Source organism: Somniosus microcephalus, chromosome 26 (genome assembly GCF_052327205.1).
Source record: "Somniosus microcephalus isolate GS21.2 chromosome 26, FLI_Smic_1.0, whole genome shotgun sequence".
NCBI lineage: Eukaryota > Metazoa > Chordata > Chondrichthyes > Squaliformes > Somniosidae > Somniosus > Somniosus microcephalus.
In genome coordinates, this window is record NC_141012.1 from 8,563,681 (window position 1) to 8,591,249 (window position 27,569).

At 44.2% G+C, this 27,569-nt stretch overlaps 2 protein-coding genes across 2 annotated transcripts in view; both read right to left on the reverse strand.

The window, feature by feature from the left end:
- Window positions 1-5,293, reverse strand: part of LOC147100266 (uncharacterized) — a 49,516-nt gene extending 44,223 nt beyond the window's left edge. Inside the window, exon 1 of the mRNA XM_085968224.1 lies at window positions 5,281-5,293. Coding sequence (XP_085824350.1) covers window positions 5,281-5,293 — 13 coding nt within the window. The remainder of the gene's footprint in view (window positions 1-5,280) is intronic.
- The window catches only part of LOC147100267 (uncharacterized), a 29,902-nt gene continuing 7,578 nt past the window's right edge, over window positions 5,246-27,569 (reverse strand). Inside the window, exons 2-8 of the mRNA XM_085968225.1 lie at window positions 25,024-25,184; window positions 23,402-23,600; window positions 21,227-21,321; window positions 20,476-20,569; window positions 16,863-16,998; window positions 15,147-15,177; window positions 5,246-5,647 (exon numbers count right to left, since the gene is read on the reverse strand). Of these exons, the coding sequence (XP_085824351.1) occupies window positions 5,327-5,647; window positions 15,147-15,177; window positions 16,863-16,998; window positions 20,476-20,569; window positions 21,227-21,321; window positions 23,402-23,600; window positions 25,024-25,184 (1,037 nt within the window). The 3' untranslated portion in view covers window positions 5,246-5,326. The remainder of the gene's footprint in view (window positions 5,648-15,146; window positions 15,178-16,862; window positions 16,999-20,475; window positions 20,570-21,226; window positions 21,322-23,401; window positions 23,601-25,023; window positions 25,185-27,569) is intronic.

Sequence of the window (27,569 nt, forward strand, 5' to 3'; positions counted from 1 at the left end):
TTGCACACGACTAGGACCGCTGATGTATACCGTGGACATTGGAGAAAGCATAATAAGGCGCCATGCTGACCAGATCATAGAGTCATCTGAAAAGGGACAACCTACACCACAACTCTATACGCCTAATGATGAAGTAGAGATACCCATAGTATCTACCTCCGATCCGGTGATACTGGAACCAGATGAACCCGACACTGGCATTCAAGCCGAATCAGCCTTGCCAAAAGAACCTACTACACCACCAGAAACTACTACACCACCGAGGCGTTATCCGGACCGAGTCAGGAAGCCTCCAGAGAGACTGACTTATAATTGATTAACTGCAGCAATGTGTAGATTATTGTTCTTGTAACATGTAATTAATGATTACTTAAAATATTATGTACTGGTTGGCTAAAAGGGGAGGAATTGTAGTGTATGTGCCTTTAAGAGCCCCCTGTGTACTGTAATGCCGGTAATGGCCACTCGGGCTATATAAGCCTGTATATTGTGTTGCATCAGTTAGTTCACCTCCAGACATTGTTCAGTAAACACCTGTGAAACCAACTGCTGCCTTCAGTGTCTCTATTAACACACGGATACAACAATATGAACTTAAAAGAAAGACTGATGAGTGAAGCACAGAGGAAAGTGCAAGTGAAATTAAATATGTCTCCCATTTACAGATTATCTGGTCATTATCATATTGCTGTTTGTGGGAGCTTGCTGTGCGGAAATTGTCTGCCACGTTTCCTACATTACAACAGCGACTACACTTCAAAAGTACTTCATTGGCTGTGAAGCGCTTTGGGACGTCCTGAGGTCATGAAAGGCGCTATGGAAATGCAAGTCTTTCTATTTTCTTTCATGAGCTCCAAGAAGCCAAGGTGTTAAACTGACTCCAAAAATGGGGTAATTAACTCGATTGATGCTACTTTTCGTGAACAAAGAGCAGGAGATTGGTGAATCGAGGACAATTCAAGGGGCTATAAAAATTACAAGAACATTTCAAAGCAGCAGTCATTCGCTGTGTGCTAGAAGGGTTATAAGATCTCAGCATCTTTATTGTCATCTCTCTCTCTCAACTTCATGTTTGGCCACTTATTAAAATAATGTCACAAATAATGCAACTTGTGAAATTAATAATACTCATAGCAGATTAGAGGATAAATGCAAATTATGATAATTATGCCACACATTTCCAAAACATAACATTTTAAAAGAAATTTCTCCTGAAATGCTTACTCTTGCTGGAGTACAGTTCCACAGATGTTAACTACTCTCTCCTGCCTTGTGTAAATGATCATTCTTGATCTGTAAGCCAAAGAAACCTGCTGCAAACACTCTTGTCTGACAGGCTCATCACAGAATTAACATTTAAAGCAACTCTTGTTTTTCAAAGTAACCTTTAATTTGACTAAGTTTTGATCAGAGATCTCTAGGTCTCTGAGACAGACTTGCAGTTTACAGTATCCATTTTAGAGTTACCATATGGTGAGAATGACATCTATATAAGTGACGCATGTCACAGGTTGATAGCTCTATCTTTGTTACGACAATGAATTACTTTAAAATGTCTGCTCTGTCTAGACCCTGCATGATTTTGAACACCTCTATCAAATCTCTTCTCAACCTTCTCTGCTCTAGAATCTTAGAATCGTTACAGCACAGAAGGAGGCCATTCTGCCCATGAAGCCCATGCTGGCTCTCTGCAGGAGCACTTCAGCTAGTCCCACTCCCCCGCCCTTTCCCCGTAGCTCTGAAAACATTTTTCCCTCAGCTACTTACCCAATTCTCTTTTGAAAGCCACGACTGAGTCTGTCTCCACCACCCTTTCAGGCCGTGCATTCGAAATACTAACCCCTCATGATTTTGAATACCTCTATGAAATCTCCTCTCAACCTTCTCTGCTCTAAGGAGAACAACCTCAGCTTCTCCAGTCTATCAACGTAACTGAAGTCCCTCATCCCTGGAATCATTCTCGTAAATCTTTTCTGCACCCTCTCTAAGGCCTTCACATCCTTCCTAAAGTGTGGTGCCCAGAATTGGACACAATACTCCAGTTGCGGTCAGACCAGTATTTTATAAAGGTTCATCATAACTTCCTTGTTTTTGTACTCTATGCCTCTATTTATGAAGCCCAGGATTCCGTACGCAGTTTTAACCGCTTTCTCAACCTGCTCTGCCACCTTCAGCGATTTGTGCACATATACCCCTCGCCCCAGGTCTCTCTGTTCATGCATCCCCTGTAGGATTGCACCCTTTAGTTTAAATTGACCCTCCTCATTCTTCCTACCAAAATGTATCATCTTTCAATTTAATCTTCTGTTTTAATTCCTATTGAATGAACTGTAAAATAGTCAAAATGTTAATTTTGAAAACAATATTTTTAATTAGTTCCCATTTGCAATTTGAAGAAAATCAAACACAAACTAAGAACATATTAAAGAGAAGAAAATATTTGTATATTATTTTATAATTTGTTGTTTTAACTCCGTATCAATATATATTTCCCACACTGATGGTTTTACAGTGAGTAGAATTTGCATTACATCTGTTGTATTCTGCTTCACGCCCTGCCTAGCACTATAATAAACATTATTCACACTCCACTAAAGGGCGACAATTTTGGAACAAAATGTGTAACTGAATAAACATATCTCCACATTATCGTTAAACATACACCGTAACTGTTAGGACAACTTGCTGATGAAAATATTCCCCATTTCACCAGAAACATTTCACAAGCCAGTTCTGACAACACAGGATTTCTTACAGCAGTTATTGACTGATAGTTTTACCTCAGTGATGACATTTTTAAAAACGTTTCCTAAAATCCTTTTTGAATTGCACCTAATTTAATTTAGGAAACACCGTGTGTGAAATATTATTTTAATTAACTCTAAATTGCAACAATAAAAAGTTAACAAAATAAATCATCATAATTTATAAAAAGAATGGTACATACAATGCAGGTTTGTGCTATTTGGAGCACGCCTTAGGGCTGATTCAGCGCTCGCGCCACTCCCAGCGAGGATAATGGATCACTGGCTACATGGCCCTAATTTCCCAACTTGCGTTCCCTGGGAGCACCCGATCGTGGAATCAGTGGCTGGTTCAAGTGCAAAGATAGGCTCGTGACCACAAAAGAAATTGTGAAAATGTAGAAGGTGAGTCATATTTCAAACAGGAATTAATTGATAATGAGCGGTGCGTTTGTTATATGTTGTTGTTTGGGTCACACCAATTCTCCCTTTTGCACCAGAATTCATAAGATGTTCATCACTTACACCAATGAAGTATCTTGCTGTGGAACAGATGTGTAAGCAGCATTACTCTAAGTGTGCCAGGATAGATTGATTTGCTGCCAATCCCACTAACAGTGTTGCCAGCAGAAAAATCGGGCGAACCTGCCATTTTGATTGACGATCGTATTGTTGTGAACAATTTCATACCAAAAAAGGAATATATTTTTATGTCGATTGCATATTTTCCAGCTGGCAGTTCAAGTTGCACGCAATCTATTTATGCCTTATGTGCCATGTGATGACTGGTGTTATTTAAACAATCTACCAGACTACAACATATTAGAAGTAATAACAGATTGCCATTAAATGTTTTTGAGAAAACCGATCCAATTAAAAGACTGCACAAACTGTGGAATTGAGACTTTAGAGTCTATTTTCTGATCAATGAGCTTTTAATGTGCTCATACTAAATTCCTCTGTGCTCTATTTTTAGGCTGGTGTTAATCCATTCATTTTAAAATGAGGGCACAGAGGAATGTAGTAGGAATGTTAACACATGAACTTTACCGGTTGGAAATATACCCCTGCCTCCCAATAATCTCCCCAAAATCATAATAGGTGATTAAAATCTTGGGCCAATTTCCTTTTTCTCTAAACTGGAATCACTTAAAATTGTGTGAATATTACACAAGCCCACACATCTCGTTCAAATCTTTTACCTCCATGGCCTCGCCCCCTCCCTATCTGCATGGTGGCATAGTGGTTAGCACTGTTGCCTCACAGCGCCAGGGACCCGGGTTCGAATCCGGCCTCGGGCGACTGTCTGTGTGGAGTTTGCACGTTCTCCCCGTGTTTGCGTGGGTTTCCTCCGGGTGCTCCGGTTTCCTCCCACAGTCCAAAGATGTGCGGGTTAGGTTGATTGGCTATCATAATTTGACCCTTAGTGTTAGGGGGATTAAATACGTGGGGTTACGGGGATAGGGTGGGATATGTGTTGGTGTAGGGGTTACGGGGATCGGGTGGGATATGTGTCGGTGCAGGCTCGATGGGCCGAAATGGCCTCTATCTGCACTGTGGCGTTTCTGTGATTCTGTAACCTCCTCCAGCCCTACAAGCCTTCCAGATCTCTGCCCTCTTCCAATTCTGGCCTCTTGTGCATCCCCGATTTTAATTGCTCCACCATTGGTGGCCGTGCTTTCAGCTGCCTGGGCCCTAAGCCCTGGAATTCCCTCCCTAAACCTCTCCGCCTCTTTACCACTCTCTCCTTTAAGATGCTCCTTGAAACCTACCTTTTTGACCAAGCTTTTGTTCATCTGTCCTGATATCTGCTTCTGTGGCTCACTGTCATAAATGTTTTTATTGATATCGCTCTTGTTAAGCGCCTTGAGACGTTTTGCTATGTTAAATGCGCTATGTAAATGTAAGTTGTTGTTGCAATTGCACTATGTGACATTAACAACAACATTATATGAAAGTCCACTGTTCTCTATTTTAATAAAGGCATTGACCCATAAATTTCGTAAAAGGTGTCGGCCTTGGCTCAGTGGTAGCACTCTCACCTTTGGTTTAAGCCCCACGCCAGAGGACATAATCTAATCTAGTGCAGTAACGAGGGAGTTAGAGGCGGCATCTTTCAGATGAGACGTTAAACTGAGACCATCTGCCCACCCATGACACTATTCGAAGAAGAGTAAGGGAGTTATCCCCGGTGTCCTGGCCAACATTTGTCCCACAATCAGCATCACTAAACAAACATCACGAAACAGATTACTTAGCCATTTAGCTCATTGCTGTGCACAAATTGGCTGTCATGTTTCCCTACATTCCAACTGTGACTAAACTTCAAACTTACGTCATTGGCTGAGAAAGGTCCTATTTAAATACAAGTTCTTTCTAAAAGTGTGCACCAAAATGTAAAATGTAAAACTGATGTTAATATTACTCTGTGTAATTTTAACCCCAGTCTCCACCACATCCTTGGAAATTAATTACTAACTTTAAAAGAAGAAAGAAGTAAATAAAACAATGTAACATAATCTGTATTGTGACAAACGTGGTATCTCCATTGTGTCTTCTGCATTTGAGATATCTTTACTGTGTCATACCGAAGTCACATTGGTCTTCTTTAGTGTGGCATATACAACATGTGGCTTCTGCTTTATTGCTGTGTTAGGCAGGGGTGCTACGTTCAAAGTCTGCACTGGAGCATAAGTAATATGTTCATTACAATTCTGTACAGTGTCCTGCTTCTGTACTTTGGCGTATATGATGTCCTGGTTGGGTACCCGGACTGAGGAGTATACAATGTCTTGACTGGGTGCCTGTACTGTAGAGTAGATGATGTCCTGATCAGATAACTGTACTGTGGAGTAGACGCTGTCCTGATCAAATATCTGTACTGTGGTGCACTGCAGGTTGTCCTAGAGTGTAAGTTAAAAATAAACATTTAGTGTTATTTTCCTTGATTAAAGTACAGTACCGTGCTATTAACCTGTTAGAATGGTGTACACATTAATTATGCAATCCCTCACAATTGTTTTCCTCCTCGCCTAAGTGTACTGTTTCATACTGGAGTACAGTTTCCTGTCCTAACTGAGATCAACAACAAACAACAATTTGTATTTATATAGCACCTTTAACGTAGTAAAACGTCCCAAGGCGCTTCACAGGAGCGTTATAAGACAAAAGAAATTTGACACCGAGCTACATAAGGAGAAATTAGGGCAGGTGACCAAAAGCTTAGTCAAAGAGGTAGGCTTTAAGGAGCATCTTAAAGGAGGAAAGCGAGGTAGCGAGGCGGAGAGGTTTAGGCAGGGAATTCCAGAGCTTAGGGCCGAGGCAACAGAAGGCACGGCCACCAATGGTTAAGCGATTATAATCAGGGATGCTCAAGAGGGCAGAATTAGAGGAGCGCGGATACCTCGGGGGGTTGTGGGGCTGGAGGAAGTTACAGAGATAGGGAAGGGCGAGGTCATGGAGGGATTTGAAAACAAGTATGAGAATTTTGAAATCGAGGTGTTGTTTAACCGGGAGCCAATGTAGGTCAGCGAGCACAGGGGTGATGGGCGAATGGGACTTGGTGCGAGTTAGGACACAGGCAGCCGAATTTTGAATCACCAAGTTTATGTAGGGTAGAACGTGGGAGGTCAGCCAGGATCAGCAAACTCAATACAAATCTGGGACCATCCAGGGCTCTATACCTTAATACCACACTGGGCAGCAAAATCGCAATAGAATTAATAATAAATATTAAAGAAATTATTAGAAAAGTTCCATTTTTAGTTCCCCAAAAGCTCATTCTGACAGAGACTGGAGAGTGTTAAAGACAGTAAGACATCCCTGGGTTGAAATGAAGTTGAGACACTGCTAGAAGGTTGCTCCTGCAGTTTATGATTTAATCTCACTCCCCCAATTACAACTTTGTAACACATTATACTGTGTTTTATCCTATGTTCAATATGCTTTAGGCTTTTACTTTGTGTATAATTTTGTTTGTGTTGAATTATCTGATCTTAGCCACAGTGACACGAGGTGATCTAATTGGCCTCGGCCCTCCTGAGCTGGAACATAAGAACATAAGTATTAGGAGCAGGAGTCGGCCATACAGCCCCTCAGGCCTACTCCGCCATTCAATAAGACCATGGCTGATCTTCGACCTCAACTCCACTTTCCCGCCCGATCCCCATATCCCTTGATTCCCCTAGAGTCCAAAGATCTATTGATCTCAGGTTTCAATATACTCAACTACTGAGAATCCACAGCTCTCTGGGGTGGAGAATTCCAAAGATTCACAACCTTTGTGAAGAAATGTCTCCTCATATCAGTCCTAAATGGCCAACCACTTAGCGAGAGATCACCTTTCATTCTTCTAAATTCCAGACAGTATAGGCCCTTTCTACTCAATCTCTCCTCATAGGACTACCCTCTCATTCCAGGAATAAGGGAAGGGAGGGATAATATTGACCAGATGGACATCCAGTGATTCCTCTTGCAAAGTTTATGAGATGTCACGTGGAGACAAGGTTGGGCACAACTGTGATCTCCCCACAATTGAATAGCCTGGTGACACTCGCGGTCTAGGTTTACATTTGAAGAATGGCCACTTTGACGTGACTCTAGATTGTGTACCTGTAGGAGTCTTTGGGGGAGAAATTGGGTACCTTTGTGCTTCCCGTTATCGCCTCCGGGGGGGGCGAATACGGGGCGCTAACCACTTACCGACCGACACCCGCGATATTCGGCAGGAGGATTGCGGTGGTGGTATGGCGTTGCGCCCCGATCTCCTTCATCCGGAGATCATGACGTGCGCATCGCCCCGGTAGAACCCTGGACCCGAACTTTGGTTGCGCCCCTGCAGCATCGCTGGGCGAAAACACCGACAGCTGCAGGAGGCGTTCATCAGGAGGCCGGGCGCTTTGGGGGCGATACTTAAAGGAGAGGTGGCCGAGGTAAATAACAAAAAATCTGAAATGCTGTTTCTGGGTTTCTTTCTGTTTTCTTCTCCAGCGATCGATGAGCCTGGCACTCTGCTGCAGTGCATCGCGCTCATCGGGCTGGACCGCGGCTGCCGTCAGGGACCAGGTATGTTTTGCCCTTGCAGAGCCTGCAGCGATGGCCCTTCCCTTTAACATAGAAACATAGAAGATAGGAGAGGAGTAGGCCATTTGGCCCTTCGAGCCTGCTCCGCCATTCAATGAGATCATGGCTGATCATCCAAATTCAGTACCCGGTCCCTGCCTTCTCCCCATATCCCTTGATCCCTTTAGCCTTAAGAAATATATCCAACTCCTTCTTGAATATATTTAATGAACTGGCCTCCACCGCCCTCTGTGGCAGAGAATTCCACAGGTTCACCATTCTCTGGGTGAAGAAATTCCTCCGCATCTCAGTCCTAAATGGCTTACCCCTTATCCTTAGACTATGACCCCTGGTTCTGGACTCCCCGGCCATCGGGAACATCCTTCCTGCATCTAGTCTGTCCAGGCCTGACAGAATTTTATACGTTTCGATGAGATCCCCTCTCAATCTTCTAAACTCCAGTGAGTATAAGCCCAATCGACACAATCTCTCCTCATACGTCATTCCTGCCGTCCCAGGTATCAGCCTGGTGAATCTTCGCTGCACTCCTTCCATGGCAAGAATGTCCTTCCTCAGGTAAGGCAACCAAAACTGCACACAATACTCAAGGTGCGGTCTCACCAAGGCCCTGTACAACTGCAGCAAGACATCCTTGTTCCTGTACTCGAACCCTCTTGCTACGAAGGCCAACATGCCATTTCCCGCCTTAACCGCCTGCTGCACCTGCATGCTTGCCTTCAGCGACTAGTGCACAAGAACACCCAGGTCTCTTTGCACTTCCCCTTCTCCCAATCTATTGCCATTCAAATAATAATCTGCCTTCCTGTTTTTGCCACCAAAGTGGATAACCTCACATTTATCCACATTATAGTGCATTTGCCATGTTTCTGCCCAATCACCCAACCTGTCCAAATCGTACTGGACTTTCACGACATCCTCCTCACAGCATACCCTCCCACCCAGCTTTGTGTCGTCTGCAAATTTGGAGATATTACATCCAATTCCCTCGTCCAGATCATTAATATATATTGTGAACAGCTGTGGTCCTAGGACCGATCCTTGCGGTACCCCACTAGTCACTGCCTGCCACTCGGAAAACGAGCCGTTTATTCCAACTCTTTGCTTTCTGTCCACCAACCAGTTCTCTATCCAAGTCAATACCTTGCCCCCAATCCCATGTGCCTTAATTTTGCATGCTAATTTCTTATGCAGGACCTTATCGAAAGCCTTCTGAAAGTCCAAATACACCACATCCACTGGTTCTCCCTTATCTATTTTACCAGTTACAGCCTCAAAAAATTCCAGTAGATTAGTCAAGCATGATTTACCTTTTGTAAATCCATGTTGACTTTGTCTGATCCTGTCACTGCTCTGCTATTACGTCTTTTATAATGGACTCTAGCATTTTCCCCACTATCGATGTCAGGCTTACCGGTCTATAATTCCCCGCTTTTTCTCTACCACCTTTTTTGAATAGTGGGGTAACATTAGCTACCCTCCAATCCATGGGTACTGTTCCAGAGTCTATCGAGTTCTGGAAGATGACCAGCAATGCATCTACTATTTCTAGGGCCACTTCCTTAAGTACCCTGGGATGTAGATTATCAGGCCCTGGGGATTTATTGGCCTTCAGTCCCATCAATTTAAGGAAGGGAAGGAGCCTTCCAATGCAGCAGCGCTGCACGGCCCAACACCTACTGTAGTGTATGTGCCTTTAAGTCAGAACTACTTTTTTTACAGCTCCTGTATACTGTAGTACCGGCAGTGACCACACCGGTATATAAGCTGTGCGCATGCCTCTGTACCCCAGTCTAGAGATTACCCTCCTCCAGTAAAGACCTGTTATTTGTTAATGTACAGCATCCGTGTGATCATTTATCCACTGAACCACGGATCTAACAGTGGCGACGAGTGTCGATTCGAATCTACTTGCAACATAAAAAAAAATAGTCGAGGCCAGGAACACGGGCATCGACCACGAGCAACCGCCCAGCAGTCAGGCAGAGATCCAACTTCGCTGGGGAGGCTGTGGAGAGCCGGGCTTGGTTCCCCAGCCACAACAAGCAGTAAGAGACCGATGACGGGTCCAGAGCAGACCCTTCCCGAGCAGCGGCGGCTGGAGCCGACCAACGGCAGAGAGAGAGCCGAGCAGCGTCGACGGGGTAAGAAAGGGTGAAGAGCGCAGGGCGCAGCCGGGGGTTGAACACCGAGCTGCGTCGAGGAAAAATGCTGCAAACCGGAGAGAGAGAGGGTAAGAAACAGCCGGGTTCTAGACTGAGCGGCGGCGACAAATATCAAGAGAAGAACGCGCAGAGCACAGCCAGGAATCACGGGCTGATCAGGGTCCGCGGGGCGAAGCAAGGGGAGACGCCATTGAGCCGCAGAGCAGCAGGGAGAGCGCGGGAGACGCCATTGAGCCGCGGAGAAGCAGGGAGAGCGCGGGAGGCGCCATTGAGCCGCGGAGAAGGAAGAGCGCGGGAGACGCCATTTTGAGAAGCCGCAGCGGAGAAGAAGGGCGAGTGCGGGAAGGAAGGAAAGCGCGGGAGACGCCATTGGTGATAGTTAACGCACAACCAAGGATGCCGAAGAGTGGCAGTATCTCTACGTTCGACAATGAAGTCGAAGATTGGGCGACATATGTGGAACGTATTGAGGTGTACTGCAGGGCGAATGAAGTGCCAGATGCTAATAAAGCACTGGTTCTGTTAAATTCCATGGGTGCAAAAACTTATGGGTTACTGCGAAATCTAATAACCCCAGAGAAGTCAGTAAACAAGAATTTTGAAAGCATAGTAGAAATCCTACAGGACCACTTAAACCCCACACCGCTGCTGATAGCAGAACGATTTAAGTTCCATAAAAGGAACCAACACAAAGATGAAAGCAATGCTGAGTACCTAACGGAACTGCGCAAGCTATCGAAATACTGCCAGTTTGGAGCGGGACTAGCAGACACGTTAAGGGACAAGGTTGTGTGTGGGCTACAAAGTGAAGGAACCCAGAAACGGCTTCTATCAGAAAAGGACCTTACGCTGGACAAAGCTTTCAGTATAGCAGTATCACACGAAGCAGCCGCAAGGGGCGCTGCAGAGATACAACGGAGACCGCAAGAATATGGCACCAACGAAATGACCTATGGAACAGGGAAGTGCTATCGCTGCGGCAGAACAACACATGACCAGAAAGATTGTTGGTTCAAGGACCAAGTGTGCAGACAGTGTGGGAAAGCAGGACACATAGCAAGAGTCTGCAGGTCTGGGAAGAAAACCAACAGTAAGAAATCTCCACAGGAAAAGTACAAAAAGGTACACCAGGTGATGGACAGTGGTTCAGACGAACAGAAAAGTGACACAGACTCCGGAAGCAAGGAGCTGGGTTGTCTGAAACTACATAATGTAACCGAAATGGTTACACTCAAGATAGACGGAGTCCAAGTGGAAATGGAATTGGACACAGGGTCAGCTCTAACAGTCATAAATCAAAGAGACTACAAGCGGCTATTTTCACACATACCCTTGAAAGCTACAGAGATTGTCTTGAAGACGTATACGGGGCAAAAAGTCTACCCCAAAGGAAAAATAAGGGTGAAAGTGACATATAAAGGCCAGGAAAGACCTAAAATGGATATATATGCATTGCCAAATGGAGGACCACCACTGCTAGGACGTGAATGGATCCGGAAGATACAATTAGATTGGCATTCCATACAGGCACTGAAGGTTGAGGCCAAAAAGGATGACGACGTCACACCTGGACGACTGTCAAAAATGCTAACTGACGCAAAAGAAGTGTTCCAGGAGGGACTAGGAACACTAAAAGGAATAACAGCAACAATTAAAATAGAGGAAAATGCAAGCCCAAAGTTTCTGAAGGCCAGATCAGTGCCTTATGTGATCAGACCAGCTGTTGAAGCAGAGCTGGAAGGGTTGGAACGTTCAGGAGTACTGTCCAAAGTGGACTGGAGCGAGTGGGCTACACCCATCATTCCTGTAATGAAGAGGTCGTTGAGTAATACGCCTGGGGAACCAAAGAAGGTCCGCATCTGTGGGGATTTTAAGGTGACAGTGAACCCAGTCCTTCACACGGTGCAATATCTGCTTCCACGAATTGAGGATATTTTCGCCTCGCTATCTGGTGGTAAACGCTTCACCAAAATTGATCTAGCCCAGGCGTACTTGCAAATGGAGGTAGAAGAAGCTTCGAAACATTACCTTACGATCAACACTCATAAAGGTCTCTATCAATACAACCGGCTGGTGTTTGGAGTAGCCTCGGCTCCGGCTATCTGGCAAAGGGCGATGGATCAGGTCCTGCAAGGGATTCCAGGGACCCAGTGTTATTTGGATGACATCTTGGTCACGGGCGAAAATGACGGTGATCACCTCGCTAACTTGCAGAAGGTGCTCACCAGATTAAAGGAGTATGGGCTACGAGCTAATCGCCACAAGTGCGAGTTTTTCCAGAAACAGATCTCGTATTGCGGCCACGTCATCGATGAAGAGGGGTTACATAAGTCCCCTGACAAGATTGAGGCAGTAGTCAAGGCTCCAGCAACGGAAAATGTGTCACAACTGAGGTCGTTCCTCGGGCTGGTAAACTATTACCACAAGTTCTTACCAAATTTGTCTACGGTATTACACCCGCTGAACACCCTACTGCAAACAGGGGTACCATGGAAGTGGGATGATGAACGTAGACGAGCTTTCCAGAAGTGTAAAGAATTGATCACATCAAAAGAGGTGTTGGCCCATTTCAACCCAGCACTACCAATTCGTTTGGCATGTGATGCATCACCCTACGGCATTGGAGTGGTGCTGTCGCACAAATTCCCAGACGGGTTGGAGAGGCCAGTAGCCTTTGCGTCTCGGTCACTAACCTCAGCCGAGCGCAACTACGCCCAGATTGACAGGGAGGCCCTCAGCCTAGTATGGGGAGTAAAAAAGTTCAACCACTATCTGCATGGGCAGAAGTTCACCTTGCTGACTGACCACCAACCACTTGTCTCCATCTTTAATCCTAAGAAGGGCATGCCAGTAATGACTGCAGAGCGGTTACAAAGATGGTCCCTGTTTCTAGGGGCGAATCAATATGAAATAGAATATAAAGGCACGAAACAGCAGGGGAACGCTGATGGGCTATCGCGCCTGCCACTGCCTACTGTGGAGGAAGCACCAGCAGTGGACCCTATCGAGATATTTTATTCGTCGATAATTGAACAATTGCCAGTAACAAACGCGGATATAGAGAAGGAGACCCGCAATGATCCGACGCTGACACGGGTATATGAATTGACGGTGAGGGGATGGCCAACACATGGCGACTCACTGTTGCCAGCATTCTCATCCAGAAGAGAACAGCTGTCAGTATGCCAGGGGACAGTGATGTGTGGATCCAGAGTGGTGATTCCACCCAAGTTAAGGGAGAGAGTGCTAAATGAGCTACATGAAGGTCATCTGGGAGGAGTGAAAATGAAAAGCCTTGCTAGGGCTTATGTGTGGTGGCCGGGAATCGATCAACAAATCGAAGACCTAACTAAGAGCTGCTTAGGATGCCAGAAGGTCAAAAATGCACCACCACATGCCCCTCTACACCCATGGGAGTGGCCCTCCTCTCCATGGCAACGAGTGCACATTGATTTTGCTGGTCCATTCATGGACTCAATGTTCTTAATAGCAGTGGATGCTCATTCAAAGTGGCCTGAGGTGATAAAGATGTCTTCAACCACTACAGAGAAAACGATTGCAGTTCTACGGACCATATTTGCCAGAAACGGTTTGCCAGAGCAGATCTGCTCTGATAATGGACCACAGTTTGTGTCCGACGAGTTCCAAAAATTCATGAAAAGGAATGGGGTAAGGCATTACACATCCGCCCCGTATCATCCAGCCACCAATGGATTGGCTGAGAGGTTCGTACAAACCTTTAAGAAGGCGATAAAGGCCATGTGCGACGAGGAAATTCCACTACAACATAAGATGGACAATTTCTTATTAGCTTACCGAAACGCGACACATGCAGTTACCAACCAGACCCTGGCCATGATGTTCTTTAACCGAAGGTTGAGATCTCGTCTGGACTTGCTCAGACCAAATGTGCGAAGAAATGTTGAGGACAAACAATTCCAGCACATCAATGAGAAGCCGACAAGGAGCTTCAATGTAGGGCAACCAGTCTTGACCCATGACTATCGAACAGAGAAGTGGCAACCCGGAATGATATGTACAAGGCAGGGGCCATTAATGTACGCAGTGGATGTCGGGGAGAACATTGTGAGACGCCACGTCGATCAGATCTTAGCGTCACAGGAACGCGTCAACCCCATGTCTCGAGTACCTGGGGATGAACCCGACATAACGGTAGCATCTACGTCAGACCCAGTAGCAGTGGAACCCGATGAACTACCCAATGAAAAGGGGTCAGAATCGCCTCTGCACCAAGAACAAGAACCTCTGGAAAGGCGCTATCCCGAAAGGGTCAGGAAGCCGCCCCAAAGACTGAATCTATAAATGGACTTTTGTTATTTAATGTACATGTAAAAATATAATTGTTATTTGAATATTAAGGGGGTATTATTAATCTAAAAGGGGAGGAATTGTAGTGTATGTGCCTTTAAGTCAGAACTACTTTTTACAGCTCCTGTATACTGTAGTACCGGCAGTGACCACACCGGTATATAAGCTGTGCGCATGCCTCTGTACCCCAGTCTAGAGGTTACCCTCCTCCAGTAAAGACCTGTTATTTGTTAATGTACAGCATCCGTGTGATTATTTATCCACTGAACCACGGATCTAACACCTACCGCCCCGCCTGCTGCCTGTTGTGTTGATTTAGCTCACCACTTCCTTCCGGGAGCCCAAAACCGAATGTTTTAAAAGTTGAAAGACATTACACCTGGTGCTAATTTTTTCAACTTTTAAAAGTTAGCATCCCAAATGGGGCTATAATGAATTTCTTCCACTCCATGTTCAAAAGAGGAAGGGGATATTTGGAGGGGGAGATGGGGAAAGGCTGATTTTTGTACTTCTTTGCAAAGGAGGTTGTGCGTGATAGTATAATGTTTGACTTCACAACGCCAAATCCATTGAGGAATGCCTGAAGCTTCATGATTTCTCAATTGATTTGGCTTTGTAGGAACCCAGTGGTCAACTGAAATCAAGGCCAAGTTCCACAGATGAAACGGGGGACACATTTTCACCCCTGTCTGTAACTGTTTTATCATAATATACAGTTAAAACTGCTTGCAAAAAAAATTCTCAGACTCTGTATGAAACAAATAATTTATTATTTAAATAGGAGTGTTTTATTACTTAATAAAAATATGTTCAAGTGAGAAAAGCTTACCCGAGATTGTTCTGAAGTATTCTCTGTTGTCCTAGAAATATAGCAAAATAATTGTCAAATTGATGTGGCCTGAGCCTTAATTTTTATGTAGATTTTTAAAATTTTACTGTGCATTGTATATATTACGAAGAAATATTGGTGAGCGGTGGGAGATTTCCTCTCTGCGCGGTGTTTCGCGAGATTGTAGAAGTACAGAATGGCTGCCACTTTTGCCTACTCCACATATTTCACTGCATGATTATAAATGCAAGTATTTTTTTTCTTCTAAGTACTTCCATATCATAAATGGTGTCTATGAATGAAAAGAGACTAGCGGTTTAGAATTTAAAATATATTTGTATTCCTCTGTATCTCTTGTGGTGTCTGGACTACACACAGATCTCATGGGGAGATGGCAGTCAACTGAGCTAATCCTAAACCTCTGCCAATGCATTTTAAGCCCAATGCTGTGAGGCACTGGACATTAAGATAGAGAAATAGTTAAGAGATCCAGTTTACGTGAAAGAATCACTTATATTAAGTTTCATTTTACATTAAATTCTGTAGCTAAATCTATGAAATAAAGACTGCAAAAGCAACTAATTGTACAATAACTGTACAAAAAATTACTGCAGCATTCTCTGCAACAACAACAACAACATTGCATTTAAGCAGCAGCTTTAACATAGTAAAGTGTCCCAAGGCGCTTCACAGAAGCGTAATCAAGCAAAATTTGTTAAACAGAAACAAAACAATACAGTGCAGTGCTACACTGTCAGAGGTTACGTCTTTAGAATGACGCTAAACCGAGTCCCTGTTTGCCCTCTCAGGTGGACGTAAAAAGATCCCACGGCACTATTTCGAAGGAGTTCTCCCCGGTGTCCTAGGGCCAATTGTTATCCTTCAATCAACATCACTAAAAACAGATTATCTGGTCATTATCACATTGCTGTTTGTCGGATCTTGCTGTGCTCAAATTAGCTGCCGTGTTTCCTACATTACAGCAGTGACTACACTCCAAAATTACTTGATTGCCTCTAAAGCGATTTGGGACGTCCTGAGGTGGTGAAAGGTGCTATATAAAGGCAATTCATACTTTTCTTTTGGGGTAAAGGGTTATGGAACGCTGAGGCCTATCGGATTAATGCAGCTGGAAACTGTATAAATGCTGTAAGATCATCGACATAGGTTGGAAGATAAAGAATGGAGACATCTGGAGGCGTAATGTGTGTATCTGCTGTGGCAAAGCATCCTTTGTAACCTCAGGTGTTGGTATTGAGTTTGTGCAATATTTAATCTTTAATTAATCTGCAGGTGTCTTTGACTTTATGTTTGAACTCATTATTAATATAGACTCAGGACTGCAGCCTTCTTGTCTATAAAATATCACAAAATTCACATTCCTAACAAGAGGCAGATTCGTCATTTAGTTTCTTATCTCCCTCCTTATGAGAAAGTGCCGGTTCTTCAACTTGCCACCTTCCCCTAGGTGGCAGTCCTTTGGTCAGGATGTTGTCACATTAAGGGGGAATGGTGGGTACAAATCTACTGCTTGGCACAATTTACTGAGGCCCACTTGTTGTTGAAATAAGCTATTGTTAAAGAGCACAGCACCGCTCCTTGGTGCGCAGCCAGAGGAGTGAGTTTTCCAGTTACAGACAGTTCAGCCTCCTGAAGGGATATTTTGATTAGAGGAAAATGTTATTAAGTATTATCAAAATACCATTCGAAGCCTACCTGTGTAGAAATATAGCTTTCTTTCTGAGTTGCAAATATGTGACTAAATAGATGAGTACCAAAACACAAACACCAAAACCAATTCCAGTAGCCCCCATGCTCATGTCGAAGGATCTTCCATTGTCCTCTGTAGAATCTACAATAAAACAATAAGAGCATTACTGCACCATGCGGCATGTATTCCCTCTAAATTGTCTTTGTCGTGTGCGGCCTGTTTATTGCAATGAGCGGCGCGGTCCCTTTAAATTTCTGCACATGCGCAGTATATCAAATGGAAACGTTTGTGAGCGGCCTGCACGGTACCGTGCAGATTACTGCGTGGCCGTGCACGCCTGCAGCTTAGAGGGAGCATTGCAGACATGTTCAATTATTTTAAGGTCTAGTGAAAAAGATCAAAAGATACAGCACAGTTCTGTTCAGGGGAATTGCGTTAGGCTGAACTGGCCAAATTTTCCTCACCAGTTTTTATCTCTCACACACAACAACAATTATATAGTAACTTTAACATAATGAAACGTCTCAAGGTGCTTCACAGGAGAGTTATCAGTCAAAATTTCGCACCGAGCCACATAAGGCGATATTAGGATAGATGACCAAAAGCTTGGTCAAAGAGGTAGGTTTTAAGGAGCAACTTAAAGGGGGAGGGAGAGGAGGAGATGTTTTGGGAGGGAGTTCCAGAGCTTAGGGCCCAGGCAGCTGAATGCCCGGCCGCCAGTGGTGAGGCAAAGGAAATTGGGGATGCAATACTCTTTATAGTGAAGTCAACCATGACAGTGACAGATTCAGACCTCCATGGTTTATTTAGGGACAAACATGATCATTCGAGTGTTTCCCACATTCCAAGAACAAAATAAAAGACAAGATTATAGACAATGGAGAGGAAGGGACCAAGGTTGGAGCATGGGGCATGGAAAGAGAAACTATTGGCGGCTCTATATTGATGTTGGGTAGGAATGAAAGCAAGAGACATCCAACTAGGGTCGCCACCTCTAGTTGGACGTATTCCTGAAGGTTTCATCACATGACCTAGTAGAATGGGCCTATACTCTCTGGAGTTTAGAAGAATGAGGTGTGATCTCATTGAAACATATAGGCCCTGAAATTAGGATCGGGGGCTTGCCGTGCGTGCAAGCCCCCGATGTGCACTCACCCTGCGCGCCGACATCTGAAGCCCGGGCCTGCTTGTATTTCCTGTCACAGGCCCGGTTCAGCTGTCGGCACGATATGCTTACCTGATCCAGCGGCGTAGTTAGTGCGATGTGCCGGCTGGGATCAGGTGAGCACTGTGCAGCCAATCAGGGGAGGGGAAACTCATTCGTGAGTTTGACAGTAAGAGCTGTCAAACTCATGAAAAGTATGGGCTGCCAAAACACTACTTTAACTTTAAATAAAAATTTTAAAAACATCCCACTGATTATATTAACTATAAATAAGTTTTTAAAAATGTTTTAAACAATTAATCAATTTTTTGAAAAAAATAATTTTTTTAAAAATAGGGTCTAAAACTAAACTTACCTTACTGTAAATTCGTTAAAAATAACAAACCTGTGGAAAAAAAAATTCTACATTGTACTAAAAGCCCACTTACCTGAAAAACTAAATACTTACGTCTGGTTTTTCCACGCGTAAAGACCGGAGGCTTTTACACGCGCGCAACGCTGAAAAAAAAAGAATTTCACTGCGCACGCGCTGCCTGTGCAGTCGCGCGTGCTCTGCCTCTTAACCCCTTGGGTCAGAGGACAGGAAATGCCGGTTTTCAGCACATGCGCTGTGCATGCTGAAAACTGGCAATTCCTCCGGGCACACGCGTGAGTACCCCGTCCGTACTCACGCGTTGTGCCCGGAATTACTGGGCCATTGATTCTGAGAGGAATTGACAGGGTAGATGCTGAGAGGTTTCCCCTGGCTGGAGAGTCTAGAACTAGCGGGTATAGTCTCAGGACAAGGGGTCAGCCATTTAAGACTGAGATGAGGAGCAATTTCTTCACTCAGAGGGTTGTGAATCTTTGGAATTCTCTACCCCAGAGGCCAAGTCGTTGAGTATATTCAAGGCTGAGATCGATAGATTTTTGGACTGTAGGGGAATCAAGGTACATGGTGATTGGGCGGGATGGTGGAGTTGAGGTTGAAGATCAGCTATGATCTTATCGAATGGCAGAGCAGGTTCGAGGGATCGTATGGCCTACTCCTGCTCCTAATTCTTATGACCTCCCGCCTCCATCCACCCCGCACAGTCCAACAGCCTTTTATACATCTCCAAAATTTAAATCCAGTCAAACCTACTTAAATGAATAACTGATAAAAGAATAAAAAATGTTTAATAGAATAAAATCTCCATGCACAAATCCCTTTTCTATGTTTTCCAGTAATAGCTGTCCCCGTTAAATGAATATCTATTAAATGAATAGAACATCCAACTAATTTGCAAAAGTCTGGAGTTATTCATTTAACAGAGTGATTATTTGTACAAACTATTTTGAGTCGTTCTGCGCATGCGCACTGTATGGGGGCGGAGCATTAACACCGTCCCGCCCCCAGCAGAGCCACGCATGCGTAACCAACGTTACAGCTCCACGTGTGCACCGGAGTTCAGCATGTTATATCACTCAATTGATGTTTGGGAGGAGGTCGACAGGGCAGGCCGTACGTGTCTTAGCTTGCTTTTCTTGGTGACCACATTTAGAGGTAGATGCCACTGTCATGGCTGCACTGGCGCAGCTTCACTGGAGCAGCCTCCCTGTGACAATGATTGGATCAAATTACACATTCCAGACAAACTGTTTGGTCCCCTTGGAAGACAAGACACACCCATCAGAAATGGTCCCACGCACTTGTGGTGCAAATTGTCAGTTTGCCTCACTTTGTGTCAGCTGTGGCTCAGTGGGTGGCACTGTTGCCTCTGAGTCAGAAGGTTGTGGGTTCAAGTCTCACGCCAGAGACTTTTGCAAATAAACGTAGCCTGCATTTAAAGTGTTGCACTGCCTCGCTAAAGCTGATGTGTTAAGTTTTTTTTAAGTGTTTTTGTCTGAGTGTGACAATTACCTAGTAACCAACTCCTTTCACCTCATCGGGTGCTTGAGGTCAAGCATATTGGGTAATCAATGTGACAGGTGCTTTTGTGTAAGTGTGAAATACATCTCATCAGGTGATAATGCTCAAACCTTGTGATGCTTATAATTTGCCCATGTTTTTGCAGCAAACTGGTTAAAACTCTTTTAAAGGCCTCTTTTTAAAAAACGTTATGCCCTTTTTTAACGATTTGCTGTACTGCAGTGTAATGTGTTCTGTTGTAATGAAGCAAATGAAAAAAGACTTGCATTTATGTAGCACCTTTCACGACCTCAAGACGTCCCAAAGCACTTTACAGCCAATTAAGTGCTTTTTTTGAAATGTAGTCACTGTTGTAATGTAGGAAACACGGCAGCCAATTTGTGCACAGCAAGCTCCCACAAACAGCAATGTGATAATGACCAGATGATCCGTGTATGATGTTGATTGAGGGATAAATATTTGACCAGGACACAAATGACATAAATACACTCAGTTATCCATAACGGTGACTGTTTTTACAGTACTGTACTTGCAAACCTGTTTGCATTCTATTGTTAACTACTTGCCAAACTTGATACAACGGTGAAAACGGCTAAGAGAATAGTTAAGTGAATAAAATCACTTAGCAAAATGATTACTAATTTAACTATTTTGCACTGTAAAAATAAGCAAAAGTATTCAAAGATGATGAAAGAAAAACTATTTTTTTTAAATGCCCTTATGATTATTCTCCTGTTTTGCTCACCAGATATTAATCCTTAATTCCTGGTCATCATCACATTGCTGTTTGTGGGAGCTTGCTGTGCGCAAATTGTCTGCCGTGTTTCCTACATTACAACAGCTGACTACACTTCAAGAAAAGTACTTCATTGGCTGTAAAGCACGTTGGGACGTTCTGATGTGGTGAAAGGCGCTATATCAATGCAAGTCTTTCTTTCTTTACCTTTAGTTTTACATGCTAATCTTTTGGCAATTTGAAACCCAACCATACCTGGACTTTCTGACGTTCCATTTTCTCTCCTATTCATTGGATCCTTTGTGTTGTTCTGTTCCATGGTCCTTTGCCCTTCACCGAGGATTCCCAAGTAAAAAAACAACATTCCTTTTTAACAGCAATCGATTTATAAAAACAGTGGGACTATGAAAGGGTACGAATGCACATCTTTAGAAGAGAATCTAACAACAATCAAACATTTCTCAAGATCCTGCTTGAAGCTCCATTCAAGGAGATACAACCCTGAGATGGATCAGTGCAAACGGGCTGCCCGTAATGCATAGAATCCTACACACCTTTCAAGTCACTGTGAAGTAACCTCAGAGTAATCAGAAACCAAAGTGCACGCCCTACCTGTTACATTATGTTGAGTGACAGGGATGGTTGGAGTGACAGACGCAGCATTCTGACTATCTGTAGGAAAAAAAGTATATTGTAAACATTTTTAATTTCCTTGAGGATTTCGGCAGATATTTTAGAAGATACACCAACTCCTTCTTGGCCTCAGACTGGAATTTCTCTTCTTCCTCGGTCATCCCGTCCTATAAGCTTTTGAAACTCGGCATCGCCTAACCACTGCTTCTTAAATTGTGTTCACTAACTCTTTTCATCCTCGATGACATCCTGCACTATCAGCTTTGGCCCATCATCTGTTTTAGGGACATAGGAATCGCTAGAAAACAAAAGACCAAGGTCCATCCAGTTTGCCTTCCACCAACCCGGTAGTCGCATGATACAGCAATAATGGAGTTGTTGACCAATCACAGCAATCAATCTCTATCAATGAGTCTACAACAGACCCAGACATGAGGTGAGGAAAACCCACAGTGATGGAGAGATTTGGGAACCATGGAGGTGAAATTGGGTGCCTTTGCGCCTCCTGTTAGCACCCCTGGGGGACGCTAACGGGGCGCAAATGGCTTTGCAACCGGACGCGGCACTGACCGATTCCCATCATATTCGGCGGGAGTTTTGCGACCCTTCCTGTCACACTCTGGTTATCATTGCCCCTATCACTACCCTGCACTATTGCCTTCTCCTTTCTCTTTGACTTTTTAAATTTCCGCTCACCTGAACCCTCCCCCGCAATATTTCGTTTAAAGCCTACTGAGGATTGGTTAACGGACAGAAAACAGAGAGTAGGAATAAACGGGCCATTTTCGGGTTGGGAGGCTGTACTTGTGGGGTATCATTGCTTGGGCCGCAGCTATTCACAATCTACATCAATGATTTGGATGAAGGGAAATGTAATGTATCCAAGTTTGCTGATGATACAAAGCTGGCCCTGGTGAGACCACACCTGGAGTATTGTGTACAGTTTTGGTCTCCTTACCTAAGGAAGTATATACTTGCCATAGAGGGAGTGCAACAAACGTTCACTAGACTGATTCCTGGGATGGGGGGATTGTCCTATGAGGAGAGATTGAGTAGACTAGACCTATATTCTCCAGAATTTAGAAGAATGAGAGGTGATCTCATTGAAACATACAAAATTCTTACAGGGCTTGACAGGGAGGATGTTTCACCTGGCTGGGGAGTCTAGAACCAGGGGTCACAGTCTCAAAATAAGGGGTCGGTCATTTAGGACTGAGATGAGGAGAAATTTCTTCACTCAGAGGGTGGTGAATCTTTGGAATTCTCTACCCCAGAGGGTTGTGGAGGCTCAGTCGTTGAGTATATTCAAGACAGAGAGCGATAGATTTTTGAATATTAAGGGAACCAAGGGATATGGGGATAGTGCGGGAAAGTGGAGATGAGGTAGAAGATCAGCCATGATCTTATTGAACGGCAGAGCAGGCTCAAAGGGCCAAATGGACTACTCCTGCTCCTGTTTCTTATGTTCTTATGTTCCGACAGTGCAGCGCTCCCTCAGAACTGCACCAAGGTGTCAGCCTAAATTCTGTGCTCAAGTCTCTGGAGTGGAACTTGAACCCACAACCTTCTGACTCTGAGGTGAGAGTGCTACTGATTCCTGGGATGGGGGGATTGTCCTATGAGGAGAGATTGAGTAGACTAGGCCTATATTCTCTAGAGTTTAGAAGAATGAGAGGTGATCTCATTCCTAGTGAGGTTTTTGCACTTCCCACATTGGGAATCCACACGCACAATCTAGCAGCTGGTTTCAGAGCAGTATTGTTGGAGACCTGGAATCTGGAGCAGGGAAACACAAGAACAAAGGAAGTACGATAGCAAAATACTGCAGATGCTGGAAATGAGGAAGTAATTGCTTCAGAAGAAGGTGTCTGGCCCTCTACAAAGAGTGTGCACATGACAAGGAGATAATTTTTAGTGAACACAGGGATATAAATGCATTTCTGAGCATGGTCCTAATTCAGCAGCAAGGTGCCCGATCCAAAAAGAATTGTGAGTAGGAACAATCTGTGTGTGTGTGTGAAGGTGAATTCAGCATGTAACAGGTGTTGTGCGCACTGTATGCACTGTGTACACAATTCCCTATCTTGGCTACGAGATACATTAACACATGAAGACCTACCATGTATGGTTAAATTCCAAGCTCTTTGATGAATATTGCCTTCTTTCTTCACTTTGCAGTGGTAGATTCCACTGTCAGCCACAACCAGTGACTCAAAGTACAGTGAAGCATCTCCCCCACTGCCATTTTCAGAGGCAAAGGAGATTCTCTGCTGCGGATCACAAGACTTATAAACCTTTCCACCAGAGAGCGATATAATCTGCCGCAAAGATAAACAAGTGTTACAACTCGATGAAGGATTGTGCCCGAACTTCAATTGGTGTCATTGTTCAAGTCAACTTCCCTCCTGATATGGTTCACAACGTCACGCTTCGAGTAAGCCTGAGACACTTGATGGTGGAGTATACAGAACGGACTTTATTGATGCCTGGTTATCAGCCCAAATACGCACAAAGAGAGATGCTTTTAGTTTTGAGTTCTATCTTTCGAGCTCTCTGAAGAACTGTTGAAAACAATGCTCCTTTATACACCATAATATATATTTTGCCTACATCAAAGGTACATGTCACAGATAAGACCTTGTGATTTATCTGTTCCTGAATCCTTTGAAAACAGTCTATTCATATAAACTGTTGTCGTTGTGTACTCTAAATCTACTTCTCTCAAAGAAGACTTCCTGACTTAACTGTTCTTAAACTCTTTGAATAGGCTTCATTAACCATTTTTGTGGCAAAAAAATTGAAAGGCCTTCCAAATTTTAAGTTTTATTTCAAGAGAAAGGGTCGATTGGAACAGTTACTGGGTGGAAGGGTGACCCCTGGTATTGTAGCTCATTTATACCGCTCTCTGGAACTGGCGTGACACAAATTTGTATTGGTGAGTCCTCAGAAGGTGAGTGAGTTCGCATAAGGTGAGTTCTCAGTTTCTGCCATGCCATCAAGGTAAAGTACTGCGTGAAGACTAGGTGCTTCCACAACAATTTGCATTTATATAGCGCCTTCAACATAGTGAAAAGTCCCAAGGCGCTTCACAGGAGCGTAATCAGACAAAAAGTTACACCAAGCCAAAGAAGGAGATATTAGGACACATGACCAAATGCTTGGTCAAAGAGGTAGGTTTTAAGGAACCTCTTAAAGGAGGAGAGCGAGGTAGAGAAGCGGAGAGGTTTAGGGAGGGAATTCCAAAGCTGAGCTCCTAGATGGCTAAAAGGCATGGCTGCCAATGGTGGGGCGAAGGGAGTGAGGGATGCGCAAGAGGCCAGAGTTGGAGGAGCACAGAGTTCCAAACAGGCTGGGAGGACCTTCACTCATCTCTAGTGCCCAGCTTTAGAGTGACAATGGACAAGACCTGCGAGTGGGTTGACCCACCACCCCCCCCCATTCCCTCTGACTTAGGGATGGCACAAAAGAAAGACTTGCATTGATATAGCGCCTTTCATGACCATCGGACGTCTCAAAGCACTTTTACAGCCAATGAAGTACTTTTGAAGTGGAGTCACTGTTGTAATATGGGAAACCAACAGGGAAAATAAACCAAATATTGCACTGCGTCACCGCTATTCTTTGCTTTGTTACAGTCTGAATCTTACTCATCAAACAATCTGATTTATCTATATCACTAGAAAATAGAGACAGCTTCAATAATTCTTTTATTCATCTTCTAGTTTTGTCATTTTTTTTTACCGTCTTAGCTGACTCGTTAATGACTGTACTTGCGATCGCCCACTCGATGTCCAAGAAGCCATTTAGACCTGACCGTGGGCCGTATTTACACAGCAGGGTGACATTATCTCCAGCTCGCCTCCAAATCGTTTTCTCATCTTTTGCTTCAGCTGCTGCTGTGTCTGGTAACGGAACAGAAAAAGAATAATTTAAGTATTAAACTTGTAACAGTCGTGTCGTGGGCCGTGCGGTGCATTAGATCACCAATATGCACCACTGCGGAATGCACGCACCTGTGGCTTATGTCCACAATCTCCCACATCACTCTGTTGCTACACGCAGCTGTGTTTCAGTGGAAAAGCAACAAGTGCAGATAAAGCACTTCTTCAAAAGGAAGGAATGTAAAGTCACCTCTGTGTTACTCTCTCACGTTTCCGAATGGCTGAAGCCAGGGAAAAGTTGCCTTCTTGCCCTCGCCTTCTTCAGCTTCTACAAGGCATGAGAAACCAGATTGGCAAGATAAAAAAAAGAAGGGTTTTCATATGAACTTAAAAGAAAGACTGACGAGTAAAGCACAGAGGAAAGTGCAAGTGAAATGAAATGTGTCTCCCATTTACAGATTATCTGGTCATTATCACATTGCTGTTTGTGGGAGCTTGCTGTGCAGAAATTGGTTGCCACGTTTCCTACATTACAACAGTGACTACACTTCAAAAGTAGTTCATTGGCTGTAAAAGTGCTTTGGGACGTCCTGAGGTTGTGAAAGGTGCTGTGGAAATACAAGTCTTTCTATTTTCTTTCATGAGCTCCAAGAAGCCAAGGTGTTAAGCTGACTCCAAAAATGGGGTAATTAACTCGATTGCTGGAAGAGCTTGCCTCACATCCTCTTGCTCTCCAAGGGCATATAAAGATTTTTTTGGATAATGAAAAGGCCAGAGCCTTTTTCGTAATGTCTACAAACTCCTTCACACAGAGAGGATAAAGCAGTTGGAAGCAATGATGGTACATTTTTTCCCTCTCAATTGTGTTCCTTTCCAGAGCAGCCCCAACTGAAATCAATTAACTTAGCACAGACTCGGAATGAAACCAAGGCCCTTCCTCTATCACATGCCTCAGTGCCGCACAATACAATCCAGCAAGGATATTCTGACCACTTTTTAGGCTTCAGGCAGTGCACCAGGTCTGCATACACAGAGCAAATTAATAAGTAGGCTTAATAAGAAGTGTAAGATTCAAAATTTTCAGCAAACATCACGCAAGAAAACTGGATAAAATAAGACTGTTTATTGACCAAAGTAAGCTTGCACAGAATAACCTTTGATAAAAGGGCATACAAAATGGCCACCAGGCCCCGTGATCAGTTTCTGAACCATTTTATTTCTGTTACTGCAAGCCAGACAGGCTTGTGGATTGAAGACAGTAAGCCCGCGAAAGCCAATATCTGGGAACCGAAACTCAGAGAAACAGCATACATATTCAATGAATTCTAAGTACAGGATGGGGCCCATCAAGATATGGGCGGACAATGCAAAAACACTTATACCCATTTATTGTACAAAGGAAAAACCGTTTAGCGGCCATCAAGGAAAATCTCCGGACCGATCAATATGCGAACCGAGCCGCGATGACAATGTAAAAGACATTAAAAGACATTATCGGCCAGGAAGGCCAGTTTAAGTTATCACCGGCTCCGTTACAAGACAAAGCGCCCCTGCAGAGATTTCTGCCCGCCAAAATTAATACAAAGACAGGACTATGATTTGGCGGGAGATAAGACTGTCCCAAAAGAGTATAACTATGGATTGAAAGTCCATCTAGAAAAAACTACTTCGACTTCTTCGAACTACTTCACTTCTACGGGAACAACTTCGAACTTGACTTCACGGCTGCTTCTTCTTGGACGACTTCAGACTTCCATTTCTTCAAGAACTTCTTCTACAAGGGACGAACGAAGGACGGACGGTGCCAGGATCGGCGCCTCTTCCACTTCGGTAGATGCGGAATCGATGAAAACGTTTCGTCTTTTTAAAGACGGACGATTTCGGTGAAAAGACAACGTGGTCGGCGTTCAGCCAAACAAGGCTTGGCCACGACGAGAAGACGACGAGGGTGGCCCGGGTACTGGGGTCGGGAGATCATCGATGACCCAGGCCGACGGAGAAGAAACTCTCTGGAGAACCGGCGATCCAGGCCGGAAAGATTCTTCCATGTGCATGCACTTCTTCAGCAGCCTGCAGCTGAGGTCTGCTCCATGAACCCAAATCCACGATAGTGGATCTCAACCTTAACGAGCGCTCATCGAGGCTGTGTCTACCCCACCGCCTCGAGGGAGAGAGAATATCGACTGCGCCAGAAGCTTCCAAATCCACGTGACGACGGAAAGCGGTGCCAAAAGACTGCGAACCCCCTTTTTCGCGATTTCGAGAGTGGTGAGCATGATCCCAAGTTCCCCAGGTCGAAACTTAGTTTAGGTATAGGGGAGGGAGTTAAGGGTAACCGTAATGTGTTTCCCCTTTTACGATGTGCCGTGTGTTCCCCATTTCCATAGAGTCAAGTTCATAAATTTG